This window comes from Scyliorhinus canicula, chromosome 11 (assembly GCF_902713615.1).
Source record: "Scyliorhinus canicula chromosome 11, sScyCan1.1, whole genome shotgun sequence".
NCBI classification, from domain to species: Eukaryota; Metazoa; Chordata; class Chondrichthyes; order Carcharhiniformes; family Scyliorhinidae; genus Scyliorhinus; species Scyliorhinus canicula.
Genome location: NC_052156.1, coordinates 100,397,838 through 100,424,096, shown reverse-complemented (window position 1 = coordinate 100,424,096; position 26,259 = coordinate 100,397,838). Strand labels below are relative to the sequence as shown.

The 26,259-nt window shown below is 49.9% G+C and overlaps 1 protein-coding gene across 2 annotated transcripts in view; it reads left to right on the top strand.

The window, feature by feature from the left end:
* The window catches only part of cfap54 (cilia and flagella associated protein 54), a 763,542-nt gene that overhangs the window by 664,551 nt on the left and 72,732 nt on the right, over positions 1-26,259 (top strand). For both annotated transcript variants that reach the window (XM_038810895.1, XM_038810894.1), the window contains 2 exons: positions 7,076-7,217; positions 21,960-22,163. In XM_038810895.1, coding sequence (XP_038666823.1) covers positions 7,076-7,217; positions 21,960-22,163 — 346 coding nt within the window. The remainder of the gene's footprint in view (positions 1-7,075; positions 7,218-21,959; positions 22,164-26,259) is intronic.

The window sequence follows — 26,259 nt, the reverse complement described above, 5'->3', positions numbered from 1 at the left end:
TAATATTCATCTTTTATTTCACAGGTTGGTCAAATATATGTTGAACTTATTTTAAAGCATTTTTCAAAGCAAGCAGACATGGAGTTAAGATGGCTGCCATTGGTCACCTACTGGGTGCGATTTAATGGAAAAGTTTTCAAATGTGGTAGTGAGCGGGAACTACCCTGTGCTTCTGGCGCACGGCCCTGCAAGGCCGCCACCGCTATTAAACGTTAATTGGACCACTTAATGACGTTGGACGGGCTTCACGCTGCAAATAACTCCCACCAGCTGATTCGCCGGGACCGCTCTTGCCAGTCCCCTGCTAACACGAGAGAGCAGCACTTAAACTGTTCCTGCACAGCTAACCCCACACAGCTCACAGCCATGCCACCAAGGAGATCAGCCTCGCGATTCGGGGATGCCAACCTGGCCAGATTCTGGGAAGTGGTGGAGGGCAGATGGGTTGCCCTGTTTCCCCGAGGGCCTCGGAGGGTCAGCCACACGACAACCAGTGCCACCTGGGAAGAGGTGGAAGACCACCCTACATGCACCTGGCACCACTCCCATCCAGCATGGCTCCGTGCCCTGGCCATGTGCCTCCAACCCAAAACTCTTCATTTCCCCTCTCCCTTATCCCCCATCCCCCCAAAACTCCCATTCACCCCCCCCCCCCCACCCCCACCACACACACCATTCCCCCTGCCCATACTCCCCAGAGCATGTCCCAGTCTCAGGGGGACAATGCTGAGGCGCTGCCAAGCATGTTCCAGTCACTGAGGAGCATCGCCATTGGCTTCGACACTATGTGGCAGACATTCGGAGCTGCCGGGACTGGCAGAGCCGGACGATGCAGAGGTAGCTAGGTCTCGATCCAGCTGCTCCTCCCTCCCAAGGTGAACCCCAGAGTCCTATGGGCACCGACCAGGAGGCGAGAACGATGGGTACCATCCTGGAGCCACCCTACGGAGTGGTGAAGGTGGCCACCAGCTCCCAAGATCCACCCTCCTGACAGAGGGCGTTTTAGAGACAGCACCCGGAACAGGGAGGCACGGTGGGGCATGTGCCGCCAGAAAGTACCGCTGGGGCTCTCCTGCCCCAGGGCCCCCACAGGACGCCCGCTAGGGCCATTGAAGGCCACAGGATGCGTTAGGCAGCTGGCTGCCGCCGTTGTTATGTGCTTCCTGGGCACATACCTAGGCGCAGCAGTAGAGTACGTCGAAGATCACTGAGAGGGCAAGGGGGGGGGGGGAGATGTTTGGGATAGGAGGGGATAAGGGGGGGGAGGTCTTGTGGGTTGGAAGGGTGGGGAGAATGGGGCAGCACAATCGGAGGATTCGAGCAGTTGGGGACACATAGCATCAAAAAACGTTTCACGCGATAAATATACTGCCTCAGGCACTTTCTTCCGCAATCGCGGGCCGAGCCCCAATCCCGTGGCCCATCCCCGAGATATGGAGGTCTTCGATACTGCTTTCCCACTGCCACCCCCCCCCCCCACCCCCCCCCCCCCCCCCCCCCCCCCCCACCCCAAACCCGCTACCCAGGCACACCATGTGTGATTGGTGTGAGCGGGCACTCAGCGGACAGGCAGGAGTCAGGCTAGGGCATAGATTGAGGAGCGGCAGCACTTGGCTGATTATCACCCCCTGCCCTCGATAGTACCCGCTGAATGTGCCATCACAATGCCATCACCTTGGGAGGACGGAACAGGATGGGGGGGGGGGGGGGGGGGAGAGTGGAGTGGGAAGGGTGGGGGAAGTGGAGGTATGTGGGGAGGCGGAAGGCTGAGGGAGGGGATGGGGAGGGAGGGGGAAGGCTGAGGGATGGGGGAGGGGGGAACGACAGACGAGGCGCGTCCCATGTGAAACGAGCGAGTATGAAGCCTTCCAGGCTTGCCAGATCCTCGTTGTTGCTGCCTTTTCACCAGCCACCAGCTGGTCCTGTGGATCTTCCCTGGGCTCATCCGAGAGTACTCCTGGTCTGGCGCCTCCTTGAAGGTGGCCACATGTTCGTCTCCCTCCAGCACACTGCCCCGCTGCAAGGTTGTGGATGGCACAGCAGACCACCACTAAGTGGGCAATCCTCTGAAGGGTGTACTGCAGTGCACCAGCAGAGCAGTCGAGGCATTGGAACCACATTTTGAGGAGTCAGATGCACCGTTCAATGACAACCGGGGTGGCCATAAGGGCCTCGTTATATTGGGTCTCCAACCTCCGTACTCAGGTCCTCAGCAGGTACCCCTAAGTGCCAACTGGTCAACCTGGGGTTGTCCCGGGGGTGTCCGACTGCCCCAGGATGTAGCTATCATGCACACTCCCTGGGAAGCGTGCTCACATGTGCATGATTTTCATGTGGTGGTCGCACAGGAGCTGGATGTTCAGTGAGTGGAACCTGTTCGTATTGATGAAGGGCACTCTCAGATGGCCCAATAAGCGCAAGGTGAAATGTGTGCCATCCACTTCCCCCTGGACATGGACATCCTAGTGATGGCAGAGAAACCTGTTGGCTGGGCATCCTATTGGGCCTGGTCCATGCCAGCGTTTATACAGCTGGCAGCCTGGGCAACAGGGCAAATACAGATGCACTTGTGTATTGTAGCTTGTGAGATACTTCACAAGTCCCCGCTCGAGCCCTGGAATGATCCTGACGCTTGTATGTTCAGGCCTGTGGTGACCTTGACGGCCACCTTGAGAAGGTATCGTTCTCCTCCAGGTGGTGACAAATCCACAATGACGTGGCACAGGTGTCACACTGTCTGCTTGTTGAGGCGGAGCCTCCTGGGGCACACACTGTCCGTCATTTGTTCGAAAGACCAGTGACACCTCTCCACCTTGGGCCATCACCGGCCTCCCCCTTTGGGTCCCTCCCTGGCCTGATTGGTGGCTGGGACCTCAGGGTGTGGGTGGGGCCCTGCACATGGGCCGCCACCTCGAGCATCTGCCGCCGGTGCCTCCTCCATCATCTTGCCGCCTGGACTACCAGCAGCACTATGAGGGCAACTTCCTTGGGGTCCAAGATAACATCCATTTTGTGTAATATCTGTAAGGCATTGGAGAGGGTGTAAGACTGACAACTAGCGGTATCTTCCACCCTGGGACCTATAACAGACTGCAAAACTACAGACAGATTTGGCCCTTCCAATAACTACATCATCTGCCTCCCACTAAGATCTTGACAATCTTAGCTAGGACTAAATACAATCCCTCATAAATTATGTACTCTGCAAGGAATCTCGAGCAATTAAAACAATATCCCATTAGCCCTATATCTGGAAGCAAGTAAGTAGTTGGAATGAATGATTACCTCACTCTTTTACAACTCTTTAAATACAGCTTCAGCAGATACACTACCCATATGTATATTAACTAAATTAAAAAGCAGAATCAAGAAGATAATCTCTGGATTACTACCTGAGCCATGACCTAATTGGCATAGGGTCAGTAAGATTAAGGAGGTAAATGCGGGGCTCAAAGATTGGTGTGGGAGAAATGGGTTTGAATTCATAGGACACTGGCATCAATTGGCAGAGGCAACCTGTTGCGATGGGACGGTCTTCATCTAATTCATGCTGGGACCAGAGTCCTGACGAATCGCATAACTAAATAGTTGGGGTGAGGGTTCAGTTGGATGGAGAATTAGAAAATCAAAGTTAAAGGAGAAGGTCGAAGTGCAGGTTAATGATGAGGACTTTAAACTGATTCAAGGGGCCAAAGGCTCAGGAGATGTTAGTAAAGTTTCCAGAACAATACTAGACAGAGAGTATGGAAAGCGGCACTAATCCTCTCCAGTTTGTAAGATTTTTCTTTTATAGTCCTTGACCTCCCTCGTCAGCAATGGATGCCTCGTGCTCCCCTTTGACAAGGCTGTGAAATAACCTAAGAGCCCATGGTGTTAAGGGTAAGATATTGGTATGGATAGAGGATTGGCTGACTGACAGAAGGCAGAGAGAGGGGATAAAGGGGTCTTTTTCAGGATGGCAGCCGGTGACTAGTGGTGTGCTTCAGGGGTCAGTGTTGGGACCACAACATTTCACAATATACATTAACGATCTGGAAGAAGGAACTGAGGGCACTTAGCACTGTTAGGTTTGCAGATGATACAAAGATATGCAGAGGGAAAGGTAGTAATGAGGAAGCAGGGGAACTGCAGAAGGATTTGGATAGGCTTGGAGAGTGGGCAAAGAAGTGGCAGATGGAATACAATGTGGAAAAGTGATTATACACTTTGATAGGAAGAATGGAGGCATAGATTATTTTCTAAATGGGAAAAGGCTTAGGAAATCAGAAGCACAAAGGGACTTGGCAGTACTTGTTCAAGATTCTCTTAAGGTTAACATGCAGGTTCAGTGGCAGTTAAGAAGGCTATGATGTGGAGATGCCGGCTTTGGACTGAGGTGAGCACAGCAAGAAGTCTTACAACGGCAGGTTAAAGTCCATCAGGTTTGTTTCAAATCACTAGCTTTCGGAGCACTGCTCCTTCCTCAGGTGAATGAAGAGGTATGTTCCAGAAACATATATATATCGACAAAGCTAAAGATGCAAGACAATGCTTTGAATGCTAGCATTTGCAGGTAATTACGTCTTTCTCTGGGTCTTGAATTAACCTTGTCTGGTCTGAATCACTTGTATTATGTGTTTAGATAGCCATATATTGTGTGGAAATCCACAATATGCTAATTGTTTTCAAAAATGTGGGAATAGCGAATGAGTTTGCTGAAACTAATCTGATCAGTCTGGGGACAGGATACAAAATAATTTACGAGCCAGATGTGGGAAATATTTCCAGTGCAATTTCTCAGTTTCATATGCCATCTTACAACTCCTGAAAGTCTACACCAGAAAACATATTTACATATATATATGTATGTAATCAAAGAGCACATAAAGCAGCAGGAAAGTTGTACTTGGCCAACTTCAAGTCAAATAAGTGAAGAGGCAGCTTCAGGAAGCCAGAACACTGGGTTGAATTTTGTGAATTGGGATATTGGCCCGATATTACCACAGAATGTATGTCATCAGCACACCATTGGGGTTGTCATCCTATTCAGTTTGGTAGTCTGTCCCCAAGACCACCAGCTCAATCAGAGGACTGGTGCCTCAGCAGTGCCACCAGGTGCAGTGGCCATTGCTGAGCCAGGCAGGGGCCCTGCAGCTTGCTGCAGGTAGGAAAGAAAATGTTTTTAAAAAAGTTCCAGGGCCAAATACTGTAGGGGAAACTCCTCCAGCGATATGGTTGGGGCTGTGAGGGCTGCCTTCTTTGTCCAGGCACACGCCTTCCTTAAAAAACACTGCCCATTCTCTACCCACCCCCACCCCCTACTGCTGATTGTCTTTGATCCTTGCTGCAAACTTGCTGTCTTCCTGGCAATAATCTGAGACTGAACTCTGTTCGCAACTATTGTCTCATATTTGACTCCAAGATGAACTTCTGACCTCCCATCTGCACCATTGTGCACTTGCCACCTCTAGACTTCATAGTTGCTTCACAGCTCCAGAGTCCCAAGTTCGATTCCTGGCTTGGGTCAATGTCTGTGCGGAGTCTACATGTTCTCCCCATGTCTGCGTGGGTTTCCTTGGGGCGCTCCAGTTTCCTCCCACAGTCCAATAATGTGCAGGTTAGGTGGATTGGTCATGATAAATTGCCCCTTAGTGTCCAAAAGGTTAGGTGCGGTTACGGGGATAGGGTGGCGGTGTGGGGATAGGGTGGAGGTGTAAGTTTAGGGTGCTCTTTCTGAGGGCCGGAGCAGACTCGATGGGCCAAATGAACACCTTCTGCACTGTAAATTCTATAGACTTCACCATTGATGGTGACACAGCGGTTAGCACTGCTGTCTCTCAGCACCAGGGATCCCGGTTCGAATCCTGCCTTGGGTCACTGGATGGAGTTTGTACGCTTGCTCCTGTCTGTAAGAGTGTCCTCTGGGTGCTCCGGTTTCCTCGCACAGTCCAAAAATGTGCAGATTTGGTAGATTGGCCATGCTAAATTGCCGCTTAGAGTCCAAAGATGTGTAGATTAGATGAGGTTACGGGTAAATGGGAATGGGGCAGAGCGGGCCTGAGAGGGGTGATCTTTCGGAGGGCCATTGCAGACCCAATGGGCAGATTGGCTTCCTTCTGCACTGTCTGGATTCTATACTCCTGACTGACTTCCCCATTGGACCTTCTGTAAACTTGAGGTCATCCAAACCTCCACATTCCGATTCACACAAGTCCATTTCCGATTCATCGCTGTGCTCATTCATCTTCTTTGGCTCCCAATCAAACAATGCTTCAATGTTAAAATAATAATAATCTTTGTTCTCACAAGTATGCTTATATTAACATTGCAATGAAGTTACTGTGAAAATCCCCCAGTTGCCACATTCCAGCGCCTGTTCGGGTACACAGAGGGAGAATTCAGAATGTCCAAATTACCTAACAGCACGTGTTTCGGGGCTTGTGGGAGGAAACCGGAGCACCCGGAAGAAACACATGCTCACACGGGGAAAACGTGCAGACTCCACACAAAATTATCGGTGCATGGTGGTGCAGTGGTTAGCACTGCTGCCTCACGGCGCTGAGGACCCAGGTTCGATACCAGCCCCAGGTCACTGTCCGTGTGGAGTTTGTACATTCTCCTCATGTCTGCGTAGGTCCACCCCACAACCAAAAAAGATGTTCAGGGTGGGTGAATTGGCCACACTAAATTGCCCTTAATTGGAAAAAAAAAATTGATACTCTAAATTTTTTTAAAAATGTTAAAATTATCATCCCTGTTTTAAATCCCTTTGTGGCCTTTACCCTCCCTATCTCAGTAATGTCCAACATTACTACCCTTCAAAATATCTTGGTTCCTTCCAATTTGGTCCCTTCCTCCACCCTATTTTAATCATTTCACGACTGAAAGATTCCGAGGCTCAAATTCCCTTTCTCACCCTTTCCCCTTCTCTTTCCTTAAGACTGTTGTTAAAACCATCATCTGACCTATTTCTCCTAATGGAGATCAGTGGAAAATGTTGTTCAATGATGCTCCTGTGAACCAATGTTTTACTTGGATAAAAGTGCTTCATAAAAATAAGTTCTGCTCTTATACACAAATATTGTCTCTTGGCTAGATCGTCAGAACAATGTCCAACACCCAGATATTGATTAGAGACCAGGCAGTCGATGAAGAAAACATAAAAAGCCTCGTACATAATATACTGGACGAATTTGTAATTCTGGATACTTTTGCATCACATCATGATTATCAAACTGGTAAGAACTTTCAATCCACTTTTTCAATAGTCTTAATAATACAGCAAATGTTAAAAAAGTTAGTAGGGCATTATCATTTAATCGAACACTTGTTGTTACAGGAAAGCCAGTACCTTTTTTAAGCCTATACTCAGTTATCACCATATTGATCAGCATTATGTCAGGCTTAGCGGACCGAGTATAATTGTACACAGGAATGGGGGCGGGGTAGGAGGTTTGGGGATAGCCAGGAATATCACAGGGACCAGGGCAGATTAGCTCCCTGACTAAGGCCTGCTATCAGTGTCTTTACCAAAGACTGGACTACTGTTAGACAGGCTGCCCACTCCATAGAGGTGGACAACCAATTTAAAAATGAAAAAAACCTAAGAAATACTGAAGAAAGTACTAAAGATATCTGCTTTGCAACAGATTTTTAAGTTCATTGAACCACTGTGATTTTCTATTTGCTAACGTATAACTATTGCTTTTATAAACTTGATTTATTAATAAGCAGGATTGATAATTGTGGCCTCATTTAGCTAGTTTTTCCTGTGCAATCCTATTATTAATCAAATGGGACAGTGGTGGATAGGCTGGGTGAATTGGACAATGGAGCCTGTTGCTGTGCTGCCAATGTCATTCCCCTTTACCCCATCAGGATGGCCACTGGTTATCAATTCTCCACCTTCTGTCTGTAAATATTGTGCCAGCAAGTTGTGCTGTTTCTCTACTTATCACTGCTGTTGCTGCTGACCTTAAGGACCTCCAGACAAAAGCTGGCAATAGTCATTAAGTATCGCTTGGGGAAGGACAGGGCATAATATTGGATCTTTGTAATAAGTCCACGGAGGCAGAAGTCGCGTCACCAGAATTCCTTTTATTTACAAACCCAACAGCTGAACAACCATGACCATTCAGTCTGCTGTCTACACCGGGAGTGCAGAAGATCCAAAACTCCCTGTTATATACACAGAAAAGGGTTCCCTGATTGGGCCACTAATCAGGGAACTCGTATTCTAATTGGCCAATCTCAAAGGCCTGGCCTAAGTCATTACAGCCCCCCCCCAAACTCCGAGGAGCCCCCATGGTCCTCGTGACTCACAGGTCTCCTGCTTCATTTTTGCGTGGGTCCGGCTCCTCCTGTTCGGCCTCCGACGTAGGGGGTTATAATGGCTAGGCACCCGTCTTTTCTGATGTGAGCGGCTGAGGGGCGGTTTGCCCCTTTCCTTTGGCAGCAGGGGTATAGCTGCGGCATCATCCACGGTGTCCATATCTGAGTCCGATGTCCTCACCAGAAGGGGCGTGAATAGTTTGTCGGGGAGGACTCTCCACGTTCCTTGGTATGCTGGTCTGAGTCAGCTCCGGGGGAGGAAACGAATCTGAGGCTCGCACTATTTCCAGATGTTTCTTTATTACATGTTTTCCCACACGTATCTCATACGACACAGGTCCTGTTCTTGCCTTGACTGTTCCTGCTCCCATGTGGGGCCATTCACATAATTTCTGACCCATACATTTTCACCCATTTGAACTGCCTTTCTCGGCGAGTGTTGTCGTGGCCCCTGCATTCGGCCTCTTTGTGTCGCTCTATTCTGCCACCTAAATTCGGGAATAGTAGACTTAGCCGGGTTCGGAGTCATCTGCCCATGAGTACCTCCGCCGGTGCTATTCCCGTTGTGGTGTGTGGGGTTGTTTTGTAGTCAAATAGCCAGCACGATAGTTTAGTGTCCAATGATGCTGCTGACTGTTTCTTCAACCCGACTTTTAAGGTCTGGACGACTCTCTCCACCAAACCACTCGATGCCGGGTGGTATGATACCGTCCTTATGTGCGGAGTGCCAGTCGACTTCATTGGTGGGATTCTCCCTTCTGGGACTAAGTCCCCACCCCGGCAGGTAAACCGGTGCCAACCTCTCCGGCGTCAACAGCCCCAGAAAGTGAGGAATTCTCCAACTTTTCGGGAGTTAGTTTAACGGCAGAGTGGTTGGTGCCGCTCCAGCTGGTGCCGAAGGGCCGGCGCGAGTTCGTGCATGCGCGGAACGGCCGATGTGATCTCACGCATGCAGGACCGGCCGGCGTATTTCCGTGCATACGCAGACCAGCTGGTGCATTTCCGCACATTTGCAGACCGGCCGGCGTATTTCCGCGCATGCGCGGGGGTTCTCTTCTCCGACCCGGCTCCCGGGCAATATGGCGGAGCCCTACAGGGGCCCTACAGGGCGCAGAGGAAAGAAGGCCTGGAAACAGCCCGCCTGCAGGATCGGTAGGTCCTGATTGCGAGCCAGGCCACCGTGGGGGCCCTCCCGAGGTCGGACCCCCCGCGCTTCCCCCAGGACCACCAGTGGTGTCAGAGGGCATTGAACAGTTTGTCAGGGAGGATTCTCCACGGTCCTTGGTATGCTGGTCTGAGTCAGCTCCGGAGTTGGAAACGAATCTGAGGCCGCATAGAACATAGAACAGTACAGCACAGAACAGGCCCTTCGGCCCTCGATGTTGTGCCGAGCAATGATCACCCTACTTAAACCCATATACCCGTAACCCAACAATCCCCCCATTAACCTTACACTACGGGCAATTTAGCATGGCCAATCCACCTAACCCGCACATCTTTGGACTGTGGGAGGAAACCGGAGCACCCGGAGGAAACCCACGCACACACGGGGAGGACGTGCAGACTCCACACAGACAGTGACCCAGCCGGGAATCGAACCTGGGACCCTGGAGCTGTGAAGCATTGATGCTAACCACCATGCTACCGTGAGGCATACTTACCTGCCAGGTCCCGCCGTGCATGAGGTGAGTAATTCACGCTGATGGGACTGGCCAAAACTGGACGGCCGCTCGGCCCATCGGGGCCTGGAGAATCGCCGGGGGGGGGGGGGGGGGGGGCGCTGTCAATGGCCCCCAACCTGTGTGGCGGGAATCCCGCCGGCGCCCGAAAAACGGCGCCGGAGAATAGGGCAGCAGACTCCGGGGCAGCGGGGCATGATTTGCGCCTCCCCCTGGGGATTCTCCGACCCAGCAGGGGGTTCGGAGAATCCCAGCCCATAAATTGTGTGAAGTCCTGGCTGGTGTAAACCGATCCATTATCCAAAACTAACACCTCCGGGATACGATGAGTTGCGAACGAGGTGCAGAGTTTTTCAATGGTAGTTGTTGAATTTACAGAGTTCATTTTACAGACATCCAGCCATTTGGAATGGGCGTCTACTATTATAAAAAACATTGAACACATAAACGGGCCTGCAAAATTGACATGAAGTCACAACCATGGTCTACCCGGCCATTCCCATGGGTGCAGCGGGGCTGCCGGTGGCACCTTCTGCCCTTGTTGGCATTCTTGGCACCAACCTACCAATGCCGCTATGTCTGTGTCCAGGCCCAGCCACCAGACATAGCATCTGGCCAGCATCTTCATTTTTTGAGACTCAAGGGTGCCCATGATGTAGTTCAGCCAGTATGGCTCGGCGGCCTTGACTTGGGACTATTAGTCGCGCCCCCCATAGCAGGATCCCATCTTCCACGGTGATCTGCTCTCTTCTAGAACATAGAACAGTACAGCACAGAACAGGCCCTTCGGCCCTCGATGTTGTGCCGAGCAATGATCACCCTACTTTAAACCCACGTAACCCGTATACCCGTAACCCAACAATCCCCCCATTAACCTTACACTACGGGCAATTTAGCATGGCCAATCCACCTAACCCGCACATCTTTGGACTGTGGGAGGAAACCGGAGCACCCGGAGAAAACCCACGCACACACAGGGAGGACGTGCAGACTCCACACAGACAGTGACACAGCCGGGAATCGAACCTGGGACCCTGGAGCTGTGAAGCATTGATGCTAACCACCATGCTACCGTGAGGCCCCTGTTCCAATTCTGTTCCAATAGGGGTGGAATTCCGCCTGGACCGGTCTTTCCATCTCTCCAGTTAGCACTATGTGTTTTAATTTTGATAAAACCAGGTCCATAAATGAGTGTTTTGTGCGGCCACTGGAAGGGTGTCCAGGAAATGTAATGTCATTGCCGTTTCCTCTATTTTGGGTACTAATGGTGGGGTGTCCGGTAATGGTAGCCTGCTTAGTGCATCGGCGTTTGCCACCCGGGTTCCTGGCCGATGCTCCAGTTGATACTGGTACGCTGCCAGTAGTAGGGCCCAGCGTTGGATCCGGGCCGAAGCTATTGGTGGCATCGCTTTGTCTTCTTTCAGCAAACCCAGAAATGGCTTGTGGTCTGTAATTATAGTGAATTTTCGTCCGTACAAGTACTGGTGAAATTTCTTCACCGCGAAGATCACAGCCAGTCCTTCCTTTTCAATTTGATAGTACTTTCGTTCTGCTGCTGCCAGCGTCCTGGAAGCAAACGCTATCGGCCGTTCCTGTCCGTTTTGCCCTCTGTGTGCCAAAACTGCACCAACGCCATATGGAGACACGTTGCACGTCAGCACCAACTCTTTCCTGGGGTTGTAGTGTGCCAAGACGTTCTCTGAGGAAAGCTGTTCATTTATATTCTTCAAAACCCTGTCTTGGTGGGCGGACCACTCCCAGGCTTGCCCCTTTTTTAGTAATTGGTGTAGGGGTCCAAGATGGAAGCCCTGTTCTATATGAACTTTCCATAATATGTCACCAGTTCTAAAAAAGACCTTAACTCCTGGACTGTGGTGGGGGCCGGGGCATCCTTAATCGCCCTCACCCAATCCTCCAAAGGATGTAGCCCTGATTTGTCAACCTTGTACCCCTGATAGGTTACTCGAGGTGATAGGAAAACACATTTCTCCCTTTTTAGGTGCACGCCTGCTGCTGAAAACCTCCCAAGGACTTCCTCCAGGTTTTTCAGGTGTTCTGCCTTTGATCTTCTTGTAACGAGGACGTCGTCCAGGTAAATGGCGACTTGTGGTAGCCCTTGCAATATATTCTCCATTGTCCTCTGGAATATTGTACAAGCTGACGATACCCCGAAGGGTAATCCTGTACACTGAAAAAGGCCCTTCAGGGTGTTTACCGTTGAGGATTTTTGGGACTCTTCGTCCAGCTTCAGCTGCAGATATGCATGGCTCATATCCAGCTTTGTGAATAGGAGTCCTCCAACCAGCTTTGCATACAAATCCTCAATCCGGGGAATTGGATATTTGCCCAGTTGTGAGTAACGATTAATTGTTTGTTTGAAATCTCTACAAAGGCGGACCGAGCCATCCGGCTTATGGATAGGCACCACGGGTGCCGCCCATTCTGCAAACTGGACCGGTTTTATTATTTCCTCACACTCCAATTGTTTTATTTCCATATCGACTTTCTGCCTTAATGCGAAGGGTACTGGTCGGGCCTTGTAGAATTTTGGGACTGCCTCTGCGCGCAATGTCGCCTTTGCTCCCTTTATTGTTCCAAGCCCTTCTCGGAAAGCCTCTGGGTATTTTCACAGGCGTTCGCTCAGACGGCCATTTTCCAGCTGGAAAATGTTTACCCAATCCAGCTGGATCACTTTTAGCCAGTTTTGTCCCAATGAGCTCAGCCCCACACCTTTCACTACCGTTAAAGGCAGCCTAACCAGTTGCTCTCCATAAGCCACAGGTATATGTGTTGTGCCCAACACTCTCAGTGGTTTCCCTGTGTATGTCTTCAGTTTTGCCGAGGTCTTGGTTAGGAATAAGGGTTGGAGTCCAGTACGAATTTTATTAAATACTGTTTCCCCTAACACTGATACGGCTGCTCCAGTATCGACGCCCATTAATGTGGGACGTCCATTCAACCTTATGGATAATTTAATGGGTTTTGAATTCACCATCGTTTCACAATTTAGTTGTTCAGCGTCGGAGGTAGATGGGGCTTCTCGGGCATGCATTCTTCCGTGCTCCGGTCGACATGACCTTCTCCAAGATGATGGTTTTGGGTTTCTATTTCTCCTTTCTGGCGCCGATCTCTGACAACAACTACAATATTTTGCTGGACGAAAGGCTGCAGGTGCTGCCATCTGTCTGGACTTAATTTTCCCTTGCGTGGAAGGGTTTCTGCGAGTGAGCCTGGTTAACTTTTTATCCGAGTCATTCCTGAGGATGGCTATGCAGTTACCTATCCCCCAGCGGTAGTCCCTTAACTCAGTTTCACTGGTATGGGCGTCTATCTCCATCCGAGTACCCTGTAACTCATGCGCTCCGCTTGCCGTTTTTTCTAAGGACAAAGCCAACTGCAATGCTTGTTTGCAATCCAGCTCGGCCTCTGCTAACAAACATTTCTGTATTATTTGCTAAATTATTTATTCCACATACCAAACAGTCTCGGAGCATCTCATTTAGCGTCAGGCCAAATTCGCAAGGCCCTGTTAATCATCTTAATCTTGTTAAAAAGTCTGTACCTGACTCCCCAGTGTCTCGGAATGCTGAGTAAAACCGGTACCTTCGCAGGATCAGAGGTGGCTTTGGGTCATGGTACCCTTTTACTAAGTCCGTCAATTCCAGGAAAATTTTTGTGTCCGGTGCCTCTGGAAAAATGTGACTGTGCATAATGGCAAAGACTGCTGGCCCACACGCGGTCAGCAGAATGACCTGTTGATTTTCATCCGGAATGATATTGTTTTCTCTAAAGAAGTACTTCATCCGCTCTACATATTGGGTCCAGTCTTCCACTGCAGGGTCAAAAGAGTCCAACTTTCCGAATAAAGGCATTTTGCCTGTCAGTGGCTTACCCTCAATATGCTGCAGCTGCTGACAAGCAGGTTTCTTAGGGTCGTTCCGTTTTCCTCATCGACACTGTAAATATTGTGCCAGCAAGTTGTGCTGTTTCTCTACTTATCACTGCTGTTGCTGCTGACCTTAAGGACTTCCAGACAAAAGCTGGCAATAGTCATTAAGTATCGCTTGGGGAAGGACAGGGCATAATATTGGATCTTTGTAATAAGTCCACGGAGGCAGAAGTCACGTCACCAGAATTCCTTTTATTTACAAACCCAACAGCTGAACAACCATGACCATTCAGTCTGCTGTCTACACCGGGAGTGCAGAGGATCCAAAACTCAATGTTATATACACAGAAAGGGGTTCATTGATTGGACCACTAATCAAGGAACTCTTATTCTAATTGGTCGATCTCAAAGGCCTGGCCTAAGTCATTACAATCTTCTGCCTCCATAATAGGCCTTGATAAAATAACCTCCCTTGGTCCAGGTTAAGGCCAAAATTATTTTCCTCTTTGAGGCTTTTCTTCCATTTAATTTCTCATTGTCTCTTGAGGTGCTGAATCACACTTAATTGATTTTCAGTGGTGAACTCCCCATGGTCACAGGGGCAATGTGAGAAATGTCCTGGATGTGGTGATATGCATGTGAATAATATTGTATATAGTTAGCAGTGCCACCTACAACCAGCTGGTGGTGCCAGACATCGGTCATGTGACATTCGACTATCGCCAGTTGGTAATAAAGCATACAGCAGGACAGTCGCATATCGTATAGTTCCAGGAGAGTCCATGAAACTAAAACAGTAACTTAGCCTGTATAGCATTCTATATGTTCCTCTCCACGTGTTAATCAATAAAGCATCATTCTATAATAATCTTTATTAGTGTCACAAGTAGGCTTACATTAACACTGCAATAAAGTTACTGTGAAAAGCCCCTAGTCGCCACACTCCAGTGGCTGTTCGGGTGCACTGAAGGAGAATTCAGAATGTCCAATTCATCTAACAAGCACGACTTTCGGGACTCGTGGGAGGAAACCAGAGCACCCGGAGGAAACCCACGCAGACAGGAGAGAACGTGCAGACTCCGCACAGATAGTCCCAAGCAGGAGTTGAACCCAGGAACTTGGCGCTGTGCTATTGTACCGCCCGTAAGTCATCAGAAGTTCTGGATGAATCATTGCAAAGACAAGATCACGGACACAATATGGTACAATATGTTGAATATTTGAAGGTAATAGTAGAAAAGACGAAGCGAAACTGGCCGAAGAACAAAAAAGAGAAGATTCTTCCACCGACCTGGTAAACTACGGCCATTGGCGACGTAACACGACAATGTGAAGTTCGAGATGGAAGTTTTAAAGGCACCAAACCAGTTTCATATTTCGGGTAACGTAGCCAAAAACTGGTTTGGTGGTAGGTCCACAAGCAATTGAAATCTACAATACATTTGCTTCTGATAGTGAAGAGGAAAGCAAGAGCTACAATGAGGTGATACAGCACTTCGATCGGTATTGCTCTCTGAAAAATAATGAAACATTTGAAAGATATATTTTCGTATGCGGACCCAGAAACCAGGCAGATCTTTCAACAGTTTTGTAACTGACTTAAGGCTGAAGGCCCAGTCTTGCAATTTCAGTGATCCAAAAACATTGATGATTCGTGACCAAATCGTATTTGGCATATAAGGACATAAGAACATAAGAACTAGGAGCAGGAGTAGGCTATCTGGCCCCTCGAGCCTGCTCCGCCATTCAATGACATCATGGCTGATCTTTTGTGGACTCAGCTCCACTTTCCGGCCCGAACACCATAACCCTTAATCCCTTTAGTCTTCAAAAAATTATCTATCTTTATCTTATAAACATTTAATGAAGGATCCTCTACTGCTTCACTGGGCAAGGAATTCCATAGATTCACAACCCTTTGGGTGAAGAAGTTCCTCCTAAACTCAGTCCTAAATCTACCTCCCCTTATTTTGAGGCTATGCCCCCTCATTCTGCTTTCACCCGCCAGTGGAATCAACCTGCCCCCATCTATCCTATCTATTCCCTTCATAATTTTATATGTTTCTATAAGATCCCCCCTCATTCTTCTAAATGCCAACGAGTACAGACCCAGTCTACTCAACCTCTCCTCATAATCCAACCCCTTCAGCTCTGGGATTAACCTAGTGAATCTCCTCTGCACACCTTCCAGTGCCAGTATGTCCTTTCTCAAGTAAGGAGACCAAAACGGAACACAATATTCCAGGTGTGGCCTCACTAACACCTTATACAATTGCAGCATAACCTCCCTAGTCTTAAACTCCATCCCTCCAGCAATGAAGGACAAAATTCTATTTGCCTTCTTAATCACCTGTTGCATAAACCAACTTTTTGCGACTCATGCACTAGCACACCCAGGTGTCTCTGCACAGCAGCATGTTTTAATATTTTATCATTTAAATAATAATCTCGTTTGCTGTTATTCCTACCAAAATGGATAACCTCACATTTGTCAACATTGTATTCCATCTGCCAGACCCTAGCCCATTCACTTAACCTATCCAAATCCCTCTGTAGACTTCCAGTATCCTCTGCACTTTTCGCTTTACCACTCATCTTAGTGTCATCTGCAAACTTGGACACATTGCCCTTGGTCCCCAACTCCAAATCATCTATGTAAATTGTGAACAATTGTGGGCCCAACACGGATCCCTGAGGGACACCACTAGCTACTGATTGCCAACCAGAGAAACACCCATTAATCCCCACTCTTTGCTTTCTATTAATTAACCAATCCTCTATCCATGCTATTACTTTACCCTTAATGCCATGCATCGAATGATAAGCTCCGGGAAAGATTGTTACGGGAGGAAGACTTGAAATTGTAAAATGCAATTAAGATTTGCCATGCAAGTGAGTTGGCTGCACAGCAAATCAGCACTTTGACGCAGTTCAACAAGAAAGGTGGCCATTTTAAACAGCCGACAGGTGCCACCATTTTATGCCAGAAATGTGGCAACCGACATGGTCCACGGCAATGTCCAGCATCTAGAAAAGTACAGATGTGGCTTACAAATCATTTGCAAAGCAATGATTTTTGCATCCTCCAGTGGACCAAATCAGATCAGTTAACACGGTTGATGAGATGCTTTCTTTATTAATCTCATTTCAGCCAAGGACCAGAGGAATCCGACCAATAAAAGTGAAGATGTCCTTCCGAAAAGTCTCAACAATAGTAAGGACAAACCTGTTGCCATCAAAATCAAGTGGAAAACCTTAGGGTAGATGAATGATACATTGGTAAACTGCGACCTTGACATGGGAACGAGGGCCAACCTCTTCAGTTTGTCCATTTTGCACAGACTGCATATTAAGCCGAAAGTTGTCAAAAAAAACATGACTGTCGATACACTACGATAGGAAGAAGATTGAAAGGCAGCACGGTGGCGCAGTGGGTTAGCACTGCGGCCTCACGGCGCCGAGGTCCCAGGTTCGATCCCAGCTCTGGGTCACTGTCCGTGTGGAGTTTGCACATTCTCCCCGTGTTTGCGTGGGTTTCGACCCCGCAACCCAAAAGATGTGCAGTCTAGGTGGAATGGCCATGCTAAACTGCCCCTTAATTGGAAAAAAAATGAATCGGGTACTCTAAAATAAAAAAAAGGAAGAAGATTGAGATGCTGGGTGAATTAAGTAGGCACAACACAACGCATATGTTACCATTTTCCATTGTCGACATGAAAAGCGAGTCCATCGTAGGAACGGATGTGTGTGGGCCCTGAACTTAGTTGAGCGGCTGTACGTACCAGACAGCAACTGGCCAGCCAAATTCTACAAATCTCATATGCTGGTGTAGTCATTTGATATGAAACAAGCAAAAGTCCAGACAGAGGACAGCAAATCAGATGAAGAGATGGAAGAGCCAAAGGGAATTCCACACTTTTGGTTAACAGTCTTGAAGAAATTGTATATACTCAATGGTATGATATAGGAGCATGATGAGCCCATTTTAAAGCATCCACAGGATGTGAACATTAAATGTTCAGAGCGAGAACAGCCAATGAGCTTCACTTTGGAATTTAAGTTTGAGCCTAATGAGTATTTTACAAATGAGGTAATTACGAAATATACCAGCTGGAATCATGGCCTGATAAGCTTGGACTTTTATTCTTTGACAAACCAGAAATCATGGGATACACAGGGTGCCAGATTGACTGGACAAACGAAAAAAATGTCACACTGAAAACCATTAAAACGAAGCTGAAGTACAAGTGATCGGAGCACTCGCAAAAGAATTACGAAAACTGTACCAAATGACTTATTCTTCAATTTCTTCAGTCCTCCTGAAGTTCCACAGCATGGAATATGAAATAAATGTTCAGCAAAATTCGCTGCTGACTTTGAAATTGGTCGCCTCCTACGTTAACACATAATTCCGGGTGCAATGTTGTATTTTACAGAAGTCTTTGCAGATGACAAGGCAGTTTGCCACACCAAATGTGCTTTTCCCTGGGACACCTTTTCAAATGAAAACAGGGAATACACTTCTTCCTTCTGCAGTCCAAAATAACCAAACAAAAACTGAAACCAAACAAAACCCCTTCTCACCTGACAGCCACAGACCAACTCCACCCACAAAATGATATCACTGAAGCTGTGCTACCAGTCACATGATAAGAGACCAAACTTTTCTCAAAGGGGTACTCACATGACACATTCAACTCCCTTAAACTCTAAGTTCAGAGACCACAATGCTTCCAAACACCAACCACTTCAAAGAGAGGTAGTGTTTTTGAAAACTCACCACTATTCTTAGAATTCCCCCTATACCAAAAAGGGCTGACATTCTAAATGGTGAACAGGGATTCTCACTCCCCTCCTGTCCTGTTGCTGGTCTGCTTCTGCTCCCTGGGTTTATATTCTCTTTCTACCAATTTTTAAGTTTTTATCTGGTCACTTATTTCACTTTATGATTGTTAAAAAGTATCTTTGATGTAAACATTTGATGTAAACAACTAAGTATTCATTTTTGGCATGGCCTCACCTCTCGGATCTGATTACATTGTCCTTTGTGATGTTCAAAGATGCTTTGGTTCAATAGGTGTTACTTTTAATTTCTGACATTTGAATAATTTAATTTTCCAATTGTCCCCAGTTCATAACTTTGCCTTTGATTTTGACTTTAAATTATGTCTCTCATAGACAGGTTGTCTCCAATTTTCTTTTAATTGACTTGATGTTAGTAGAATTTCACACTTAGAATTGACACCAAATTCGACTGAACATATCCATCCTTTCCAGCTGTTTACTAAGAGAGTTAATTTCAGTGAAGGTGTGAAACCTTTGCTTTTAACTGTATGCTAAAAATTTTCTTGGTTATGACTTGAAAGACCTGCCTGTTTTAAACATTCGTCACTTAATTCAATTGAAACTCTCATCCATGCTTTTCCAGATACTTTCTAAGATAGTTACATTAAATGAAGGTGTGAGCCATTGTTTTAGCTTATTACATGAATCCTGTGTGTTTGCTAAGCCTGCTTGTGAGAAAGAATCTGCATTTTATAATCCTGCTCTTTGCAGCTGCTATTAACCTTTTGTGGGATCTTTCCCTGTATCCTCTCATGTTTCTCTCAGACCAGATATTGCCAGACTTCCATGTTTCAAATGACACATTTTTCTGTATTTTCAATTACACTAGGTTCTGTCAATTTCCAGCTCAACACTTCAAAATCACTCAAACATGAAAGGGAGGGGTGTTTGGAATACACTTAACTCTCTTTAAATCTCTCCGGGGGACCGGAGCAGAGTGGTTGGTTTGTTGCCCAGTGCTAACCTTGATCTTGGCCGGATGCCTGATTCTCTACCCGATTGCGCTGCTGGCGTCGCGGGGCTGAGAATCCAGTCTCTGGACAATATTCAGATAATAAAAACAAAATACAGTGAATGCTAGAAATCTGAAATGAAAACAGAAAATGTTTGAAAAATCAACAGGTCTGCCAGCTGTTACGACATCCTGGGCAAGTGCACGTTCAATTCTACCCGATAGATCCCAGAGTCCCAACATAAGTGAATTAACCAATATTTTGTCATTTCCGAACATCTCTAAACCTTGAGTGCTCCAATGAGTTATACAGATGCCGGGATTCTCTGATCCCGTGCCAGGTCGGAGAATCGCGGCGGGGGGCGTGAAAATCACGGCACGCTGCTTCGATGCCGGGCCGCCGATCGCCGATTCTCTGGCGCCCGCACGCTCGCCGCCGTGCCAGTCGTGGGCCATTGAAAGTACCCCCCCCGCCGATTTTCCACACCTCAACGGGCCGAGTGCCCGCCGAGTTCGGCCAAGTCCTGCCGGCATGGGTTATGTATGGTCCCACCCGGCGGGTCCTCAGTTCTAGCTGCAGGGGCGTCCTGGTGTGGGGGGGGGGGGGGGGGGGGGGGGGGGGGGCATCTGACTCCGGGGATCCTCCACAGTGGCCTGGCCCGTGATCGGGGCCTACCTCTCGGCGTGCGGGCTAATTCCGTGGGGGGCCTATGTTCCTCCGTGCCGGGCCCGTGTAGGGCTCTGCCATATTACCGGCGCGGAGACGGCAATCCATGTGCATGCGCGGACTCATGCTGGTTGTGGCGTGCATGCGCAGACCCACGCCGGCCGTGGCGCACCTGCTTTCGAGCGCAGGAGCAGCGGACACCACTCCTTGGAAGTGTTGAATACCTGGGCCTGCCAGCCCATTGACGCCCGAGTGGCTCGCACTGCTTTTGAAGCCGGCGTCCGAACGTGGCCGGGGAATGGGAGAATCCCGGCCCAGATTTATAAGTAAAATGTTAACAAACCATTATAGAATAAAATGAAGAAAAGATGAATATATGAGGAAATAACAGGATAATGGTCTTCCAGACTACCCAATACCAAGACCCTGTCACACCCTGTACCCAGACACACACAAGTCAGACACAAGGTAAGAGTCGGCAAGGAATAAAATAAAACAGGAATTAAAGAGGTAGGTCTGAGAAACCTCTGGGAAATAGATTTACTCGAGAGGTTCAGATTGGCACATCAGGAGAGGTAGCCGACACAGAACAACCATATGAGGCCCATGGCCACGGAAGGGGGAGAAATAAGTAGCTATAAATATGTGGGGCGCAATTCTCCGTTCCCCCGCCGGGTGGGAGAATCGCGGGAGGGCCCCCCGACAAATTTCACGCCCCCCCCCCCCCGGGGCGCCCCCCGCGATTCACCCCCCACCCCCCCCCCCCCCACCGGCTCGGAAGAATCGGCGCTCGCCGTTTTTCACGGCGAACAGCGATTCTCTGACCCGGATGGGCCGAGCGGCCTGCCGTTCGCGGCCGTTTCACGACGGCGGCAAACACACCTAGTCGCTGCCATCGTGAAACGGGAGTGAGACGCCCGTTTGAGGCTTGTAGGTGGCCTTGCAAGGAAAGAGCACCACGACTGTGCTCGGGAGGGGACAGGTCCGCGATCGGTGCCCACCGATCGTCGGGCCGGCGTCCAAATCGGATGCACTATTTCCTCTCCGCCGCCCCGCAAGATCAAGCCGCCACGGCCACCGAGCATGCGCGGGTTCATGCCGTCAGCGTCATGACGTCAGCCGCGCATGCGTGGGTTGGAGCCGGCCAACCTGCGCATGCGCGGCTGACGTCATTAGGTGCGCCGGCCACGTCATTCTTGGCGCGACGCCCCCGCGGCCGAGAGTTACGGAGCGCCGCTCCTGACCCCGCTGGGAGGGGAGAATAGGGGGCGAGGAGCGGCCTCCGAGGCCGTTGTGAAATTTGGCCGAGTTCACGACGGCCCTCCCGACGTGTTGGTCTGTATATTCTCTCATTGTACTTTAGTCTATATTTGGCGTGTAAGGTCAGTCTCTCCTTAGTTGCCTTTCCAAACCCTATGGGTGGCTATGAAACCTGTAAACTAATCATACAAACTGAAATAGGTAACATAAAAGTTGAGAAAACCAATAAAAACATTGTTAAAAAATAAAATGTTTTAAAATGTAATCAACTACTTACATTGGTCCAAAGAACACGTCATTCTCAGTTAGCTTTTTCCATACCATTTTTCATTTCTGTTGCACATGGTCTTTCTGTAGAAAATGATGAATTGCTGCCAACCTTAACTGCCATACAAGGAGTAAAAGTGGAAGAAAAGGGACAGGAAAATAAAGAAATGGCACCAGTTGAAAATCCAAATATGATGGCATCATACAGAAAGGCTGCAGAAAAACTGAAATCAATCCAGCTTCTACATTACATTAACCACCTCCACAGGCTGTACAACATTAATCTACTTCCAGGTAAGATATCCAGCCTTTATTTTTGTGAGATTGACAGATAAAAAGTCTAAGGGATTACAGCAATTGAAGTGTCAAGTGATAAACACACTTCCCTGTGCAATTCAGGAGAGCTGCACAATTTAACCAAATAAAGTCTTAACAATTAATTAATTAAACTAATGAATAACAACTAATTGTTGATTAATAAGACAAAAGGAGGACTTCTGGTTGCGGCTATGCGGAGCTAAGCCGCATGTTCGGCAGCTCCCGCTATTTAAAGACTTTTGGGCCGATTTGAGGGCCCCAAACGGCGCTGTTTCGACGAATCCCGGTGGGGGAAGGTGTCTAGAGGAGCTTTCCCCATAATTTATGGTGCTTACCTGGAGTGGGGCGAAGGAAAAAGCTGCAGAAGCTCCCCAAGAAAAGCAGGAGAAGAAGGACAAAATGGCGGCCGGCGGGACACCCGAGGACTGGTGGAAGTGGGCGCAGGAGCAGCAGGCCTCTCTTCTGCGCTGTTTTGCGGAGCTGAAGGCTGAGTTGCTGGACTCCATGAATGCAACTACCGACAAGCTGCTTGGGACCCAGGCGGCCCAGGAGGCGTCCATTCGGGAGTTGCAGCAGCAGGCCGCTGAGAGGGAGGAGGAGGCCGTGGTCCATGTGGGGAAAGTGGAGTTGCACGAGGCACTTCACAAAAAGTGGCAAGACTGCTTGGAGGAGCTGGACGTTCGCACGAGGCGAAAGAATTTGAGGATCCTGGGCCTGGCGGAGGGGCTGGAGGGGTCGGATCTCCCAGCGTATGTGACCACGATGCTGAGCTCGTTGATGGGAGCGGGGTCCTTCCATTAGCCCCTGGAGCTTGAGGGAGCTCACAGAGTGATGGCCAGGAGGCCCAAGGCAAATGAGCCCCCGAGGGCGGTGCTGGTGCGGTTCCATCGATTCAGCGACCGGGAGTGTGTGCTGCGCTGGGCCAAGAAAGCGAGGAGCAGCAAGTGGGAGAATTCGGTAGTGAGAATCTACCAGGACTGGAGTGCGGAGGTGGCTAAGCGGCGGGCCGGGTTCAACCGGACGAAGGTGGTGCTTCATGCCAAGCAGGTCAGGTTTGGAATGTTGCAGCCTGCGCGCCTGTGGGTGACATACAAGGACCGGCACCACTACTTCGAGTCCCCAGAGGAGGCGTGGGCATTTGTACAGGCGGAGAAGCTGGACTCGAACTAGGGTCTGGGGACATACTTTGGCCGTCGTTGTTTCCGCTGTTGCTGTTTTGTTTCAACTTTTATAACTTCGACATGTGTGTTATGTATGCTGGTTTTCTGTTTGCTCTGTTTACGGGTGGGTTTGTTTGTTGGGTATGGTTGTGGGTTAGGTGGGGAATGTTGGGGGTTTGTGTTTTATATGTTCTCTTCTGTACGCGGCTCGGGGCTGTGGTGAAACTGGATTTTGGGGGGCTGCGTCAGAAGGGTGGGGTGTGGCAGCGTGAAAGCGCGGGCTTTCCTCTGGTTTCCCGCGTTGCGGGGCGGGGGGGGGTGGAGCTGGCGGTGGGGGCGTGGCCTCTACTGGTCTTCTTTCCCGCGCTGAAGCGGTGCCAAGGAGGTGTGGCAAGAGGGGGATGATCCCATGCCGGGAGGGGATGGGTTTTGGCGGGAGCTGCCGTGGTCAGCAGAAGTCAGCTGACTCACAGAAGTACTATGGAGGGTGCGTCGCGGCCTAGGAGGGGTCCTAGCCTGGGGGAGGGGACACCGGGTTGCTGCTGGAATGACCAGGAAGGAGCTGGTGTGGGCCGGGGGGGTAGAGGAGAGGCGTTATCGCCATGGGGAACGGTTCGGGGGGGTGTGCTGGCCTGGGGCGAGCAGTCGATAAGCTATGGCTAGCCGGCGGGGGAGGGGGGCGGGTTGCCGTCTGATCCGGCTGATTACCTGGAACATGAGGGGACTGAATGGGCCGGTTAAGAGAACCAGGGTATTTTCTCATCTGAGGGGGTTGAAGGCGGACGTGGCTATGCTCCAGGAGACCCACTTGAAGGTGGCGGACCAGGTTCGTCTGAGGAAGGGGTGGGTGGGGCAGGTTTTTCACTCAGGATTGGACGCAAAGAACCGGGGGGTGGCGATTCTGGTGGGGAAGAGGGTGGCGTTCGAGGCAGCTGTGGTGGTGTCGGTCAAGGAGGGCAGATATATTATGGTGAAGGGTAGGCTGCAGGGAGAGAAGGTGGTGCTGGTTAATGTATATGCCCCGAATTGGGACGATGCTGGCTTCATGAGGCGCTTGTTGGGCCGCATTCCGGACTTGGAGGCAGGGGGCCTGATCATGGGGGGAGACTTTAACACAGTACTGGATCCCCCACTGGACCGGTCCAGTTCAAGGACGGGTAGGAGATCGGCGGCGGCCAAAGTACTGAGGGGATACATGGACCAGATGGGAGGGGTGGATCCCTGGAGGTTTGGGAGACCGAGAGCCGGGAGTATTCCTTTTTCTCTCATGTCCAAAGGGTTTATTCCCGAATAGACTTTTTCGTCCTGAGCAGGAGATTGATCCCGAGGGTGCAGGATGCCGAGTACTCAGCCATAGCGATTTCAGACCATGCCCCGCACTGGGTTGATCTGGAGATGGGGGAGGCGCGGGACCAGCGCCCGCTCTGGCGCCTGGATGTGGGGATGCTGGCTGATGAGGAGGTGTGTAGGAGGGTCCGGGGAAGTATTGAGGGGTATCTGGATACCAATGACACGGGGGAGGTCCAGGTGGGGATGGTCTGGGAGGCTCTGAAAGCAGTGATCCGGGGGGAGCTGATCTCCATCCGGGCCCACAGGGAAATGAGAGAGAGGAAGGAGAGGGAGAGGCTGGTGGGGGAGCTCCTGGACGTGGACAGGAGATACGCGGAGGCACCGGAGGAAGGGTTGCTGGGGGAACGGTGCAGTTTGCAGGCCAAATTTGACTTCACCAGAAAGGCGGAGACACAGTGGAGGAAGGCGCAGGGCGCGGTTTATGAGTATGGGGAGAAGGCGAGCAGGATGTTGGCGCATCAGCTCCGTGGGCGAGGTGCGGCTAGGGAAATTGGTGGAGTGAAGGTTGGGGGTGGAAATGTAGTGCAGAAGGGGACAGAAGTAAATGGGGTCTTTAGGGACTTCTACGAGGAACTGTACCGGTCGGAACCTCCGATGGGGAGAGAGGGGATGGAGAGCTTCATGAACAGGCTATGTTTCCCAAGGGTTCAAGAGGGGCTGGTAGAGGGGCTGGGGGCGCCGATAGAGTTGGAGGAGCTAGTCAGGGGGATTGGACAAATGCAGTCAGGTAAGGCCCCGGGGCCGGACGGGTTCCCGGTGGAATTTTACAAAAAGTATGCGGACCTGGTGGGCCCCCTGCTGGTGCGAGCCTTCAATGAGGCATGGGAGGGGGGGGGGGGGGGGGGGGGGGGGGGGGGGGCTTTGCCCCCGACGATGTCGCGGGCGCTGATCTCTCTGATCCTAAAGCGGGATAAGGACCCCTTGCAGTGTGGATCATACAGGCCTATCTCGCTCCTCAATGTTGACGCTAAGTTGCTGGCGAAGATCCTGGCCACCAGGATAGAGGGTTGTGTGCCAGAGGTGATACACGAAGATCAGACAGGATTTGTCAAGGGGCGGCAGCTCAACACGAATGTGCGGAGACTGCTAAATGTTATCATGATGCCGGCAGTGGAGGGGGAGGCGGAGAAAGCGTTTGATAGAGTTGACTGGGGGTACCTGTGGGAGGTGCTGGAGCGGTTTGGATTTGGGGAGGGATTCATCAAATGGGTGAGGCTGCTCTACGCGGCTCCGATGGCGAGTGTAGTTACAAATGGAAGGAAATCGGAGTACTTTAGGCTCTATCGTGGGACCAGGCATGGGTGCCCCCTGTCCCCCTTGCTTTTTGCACTGGCGATTGAACCTCTGGCTATAGCGTTGAGGGAGTCAGGGAGATGGAGGGGTCTGGTGCGGGGTGGGGAGGAACATCGTGTATCGCTGTATGCGGACGACCTGCTGTTGTATGTGGCGGACCCAGAAGGGGGAATGCCGGGGGTGATGAAAATGAAATGAAATGAAATGAAATGAAAATCGCTTATTGTCACGAGTAGGCTTCAAATGAAGTTACTGTGAAAAGCCCCTAG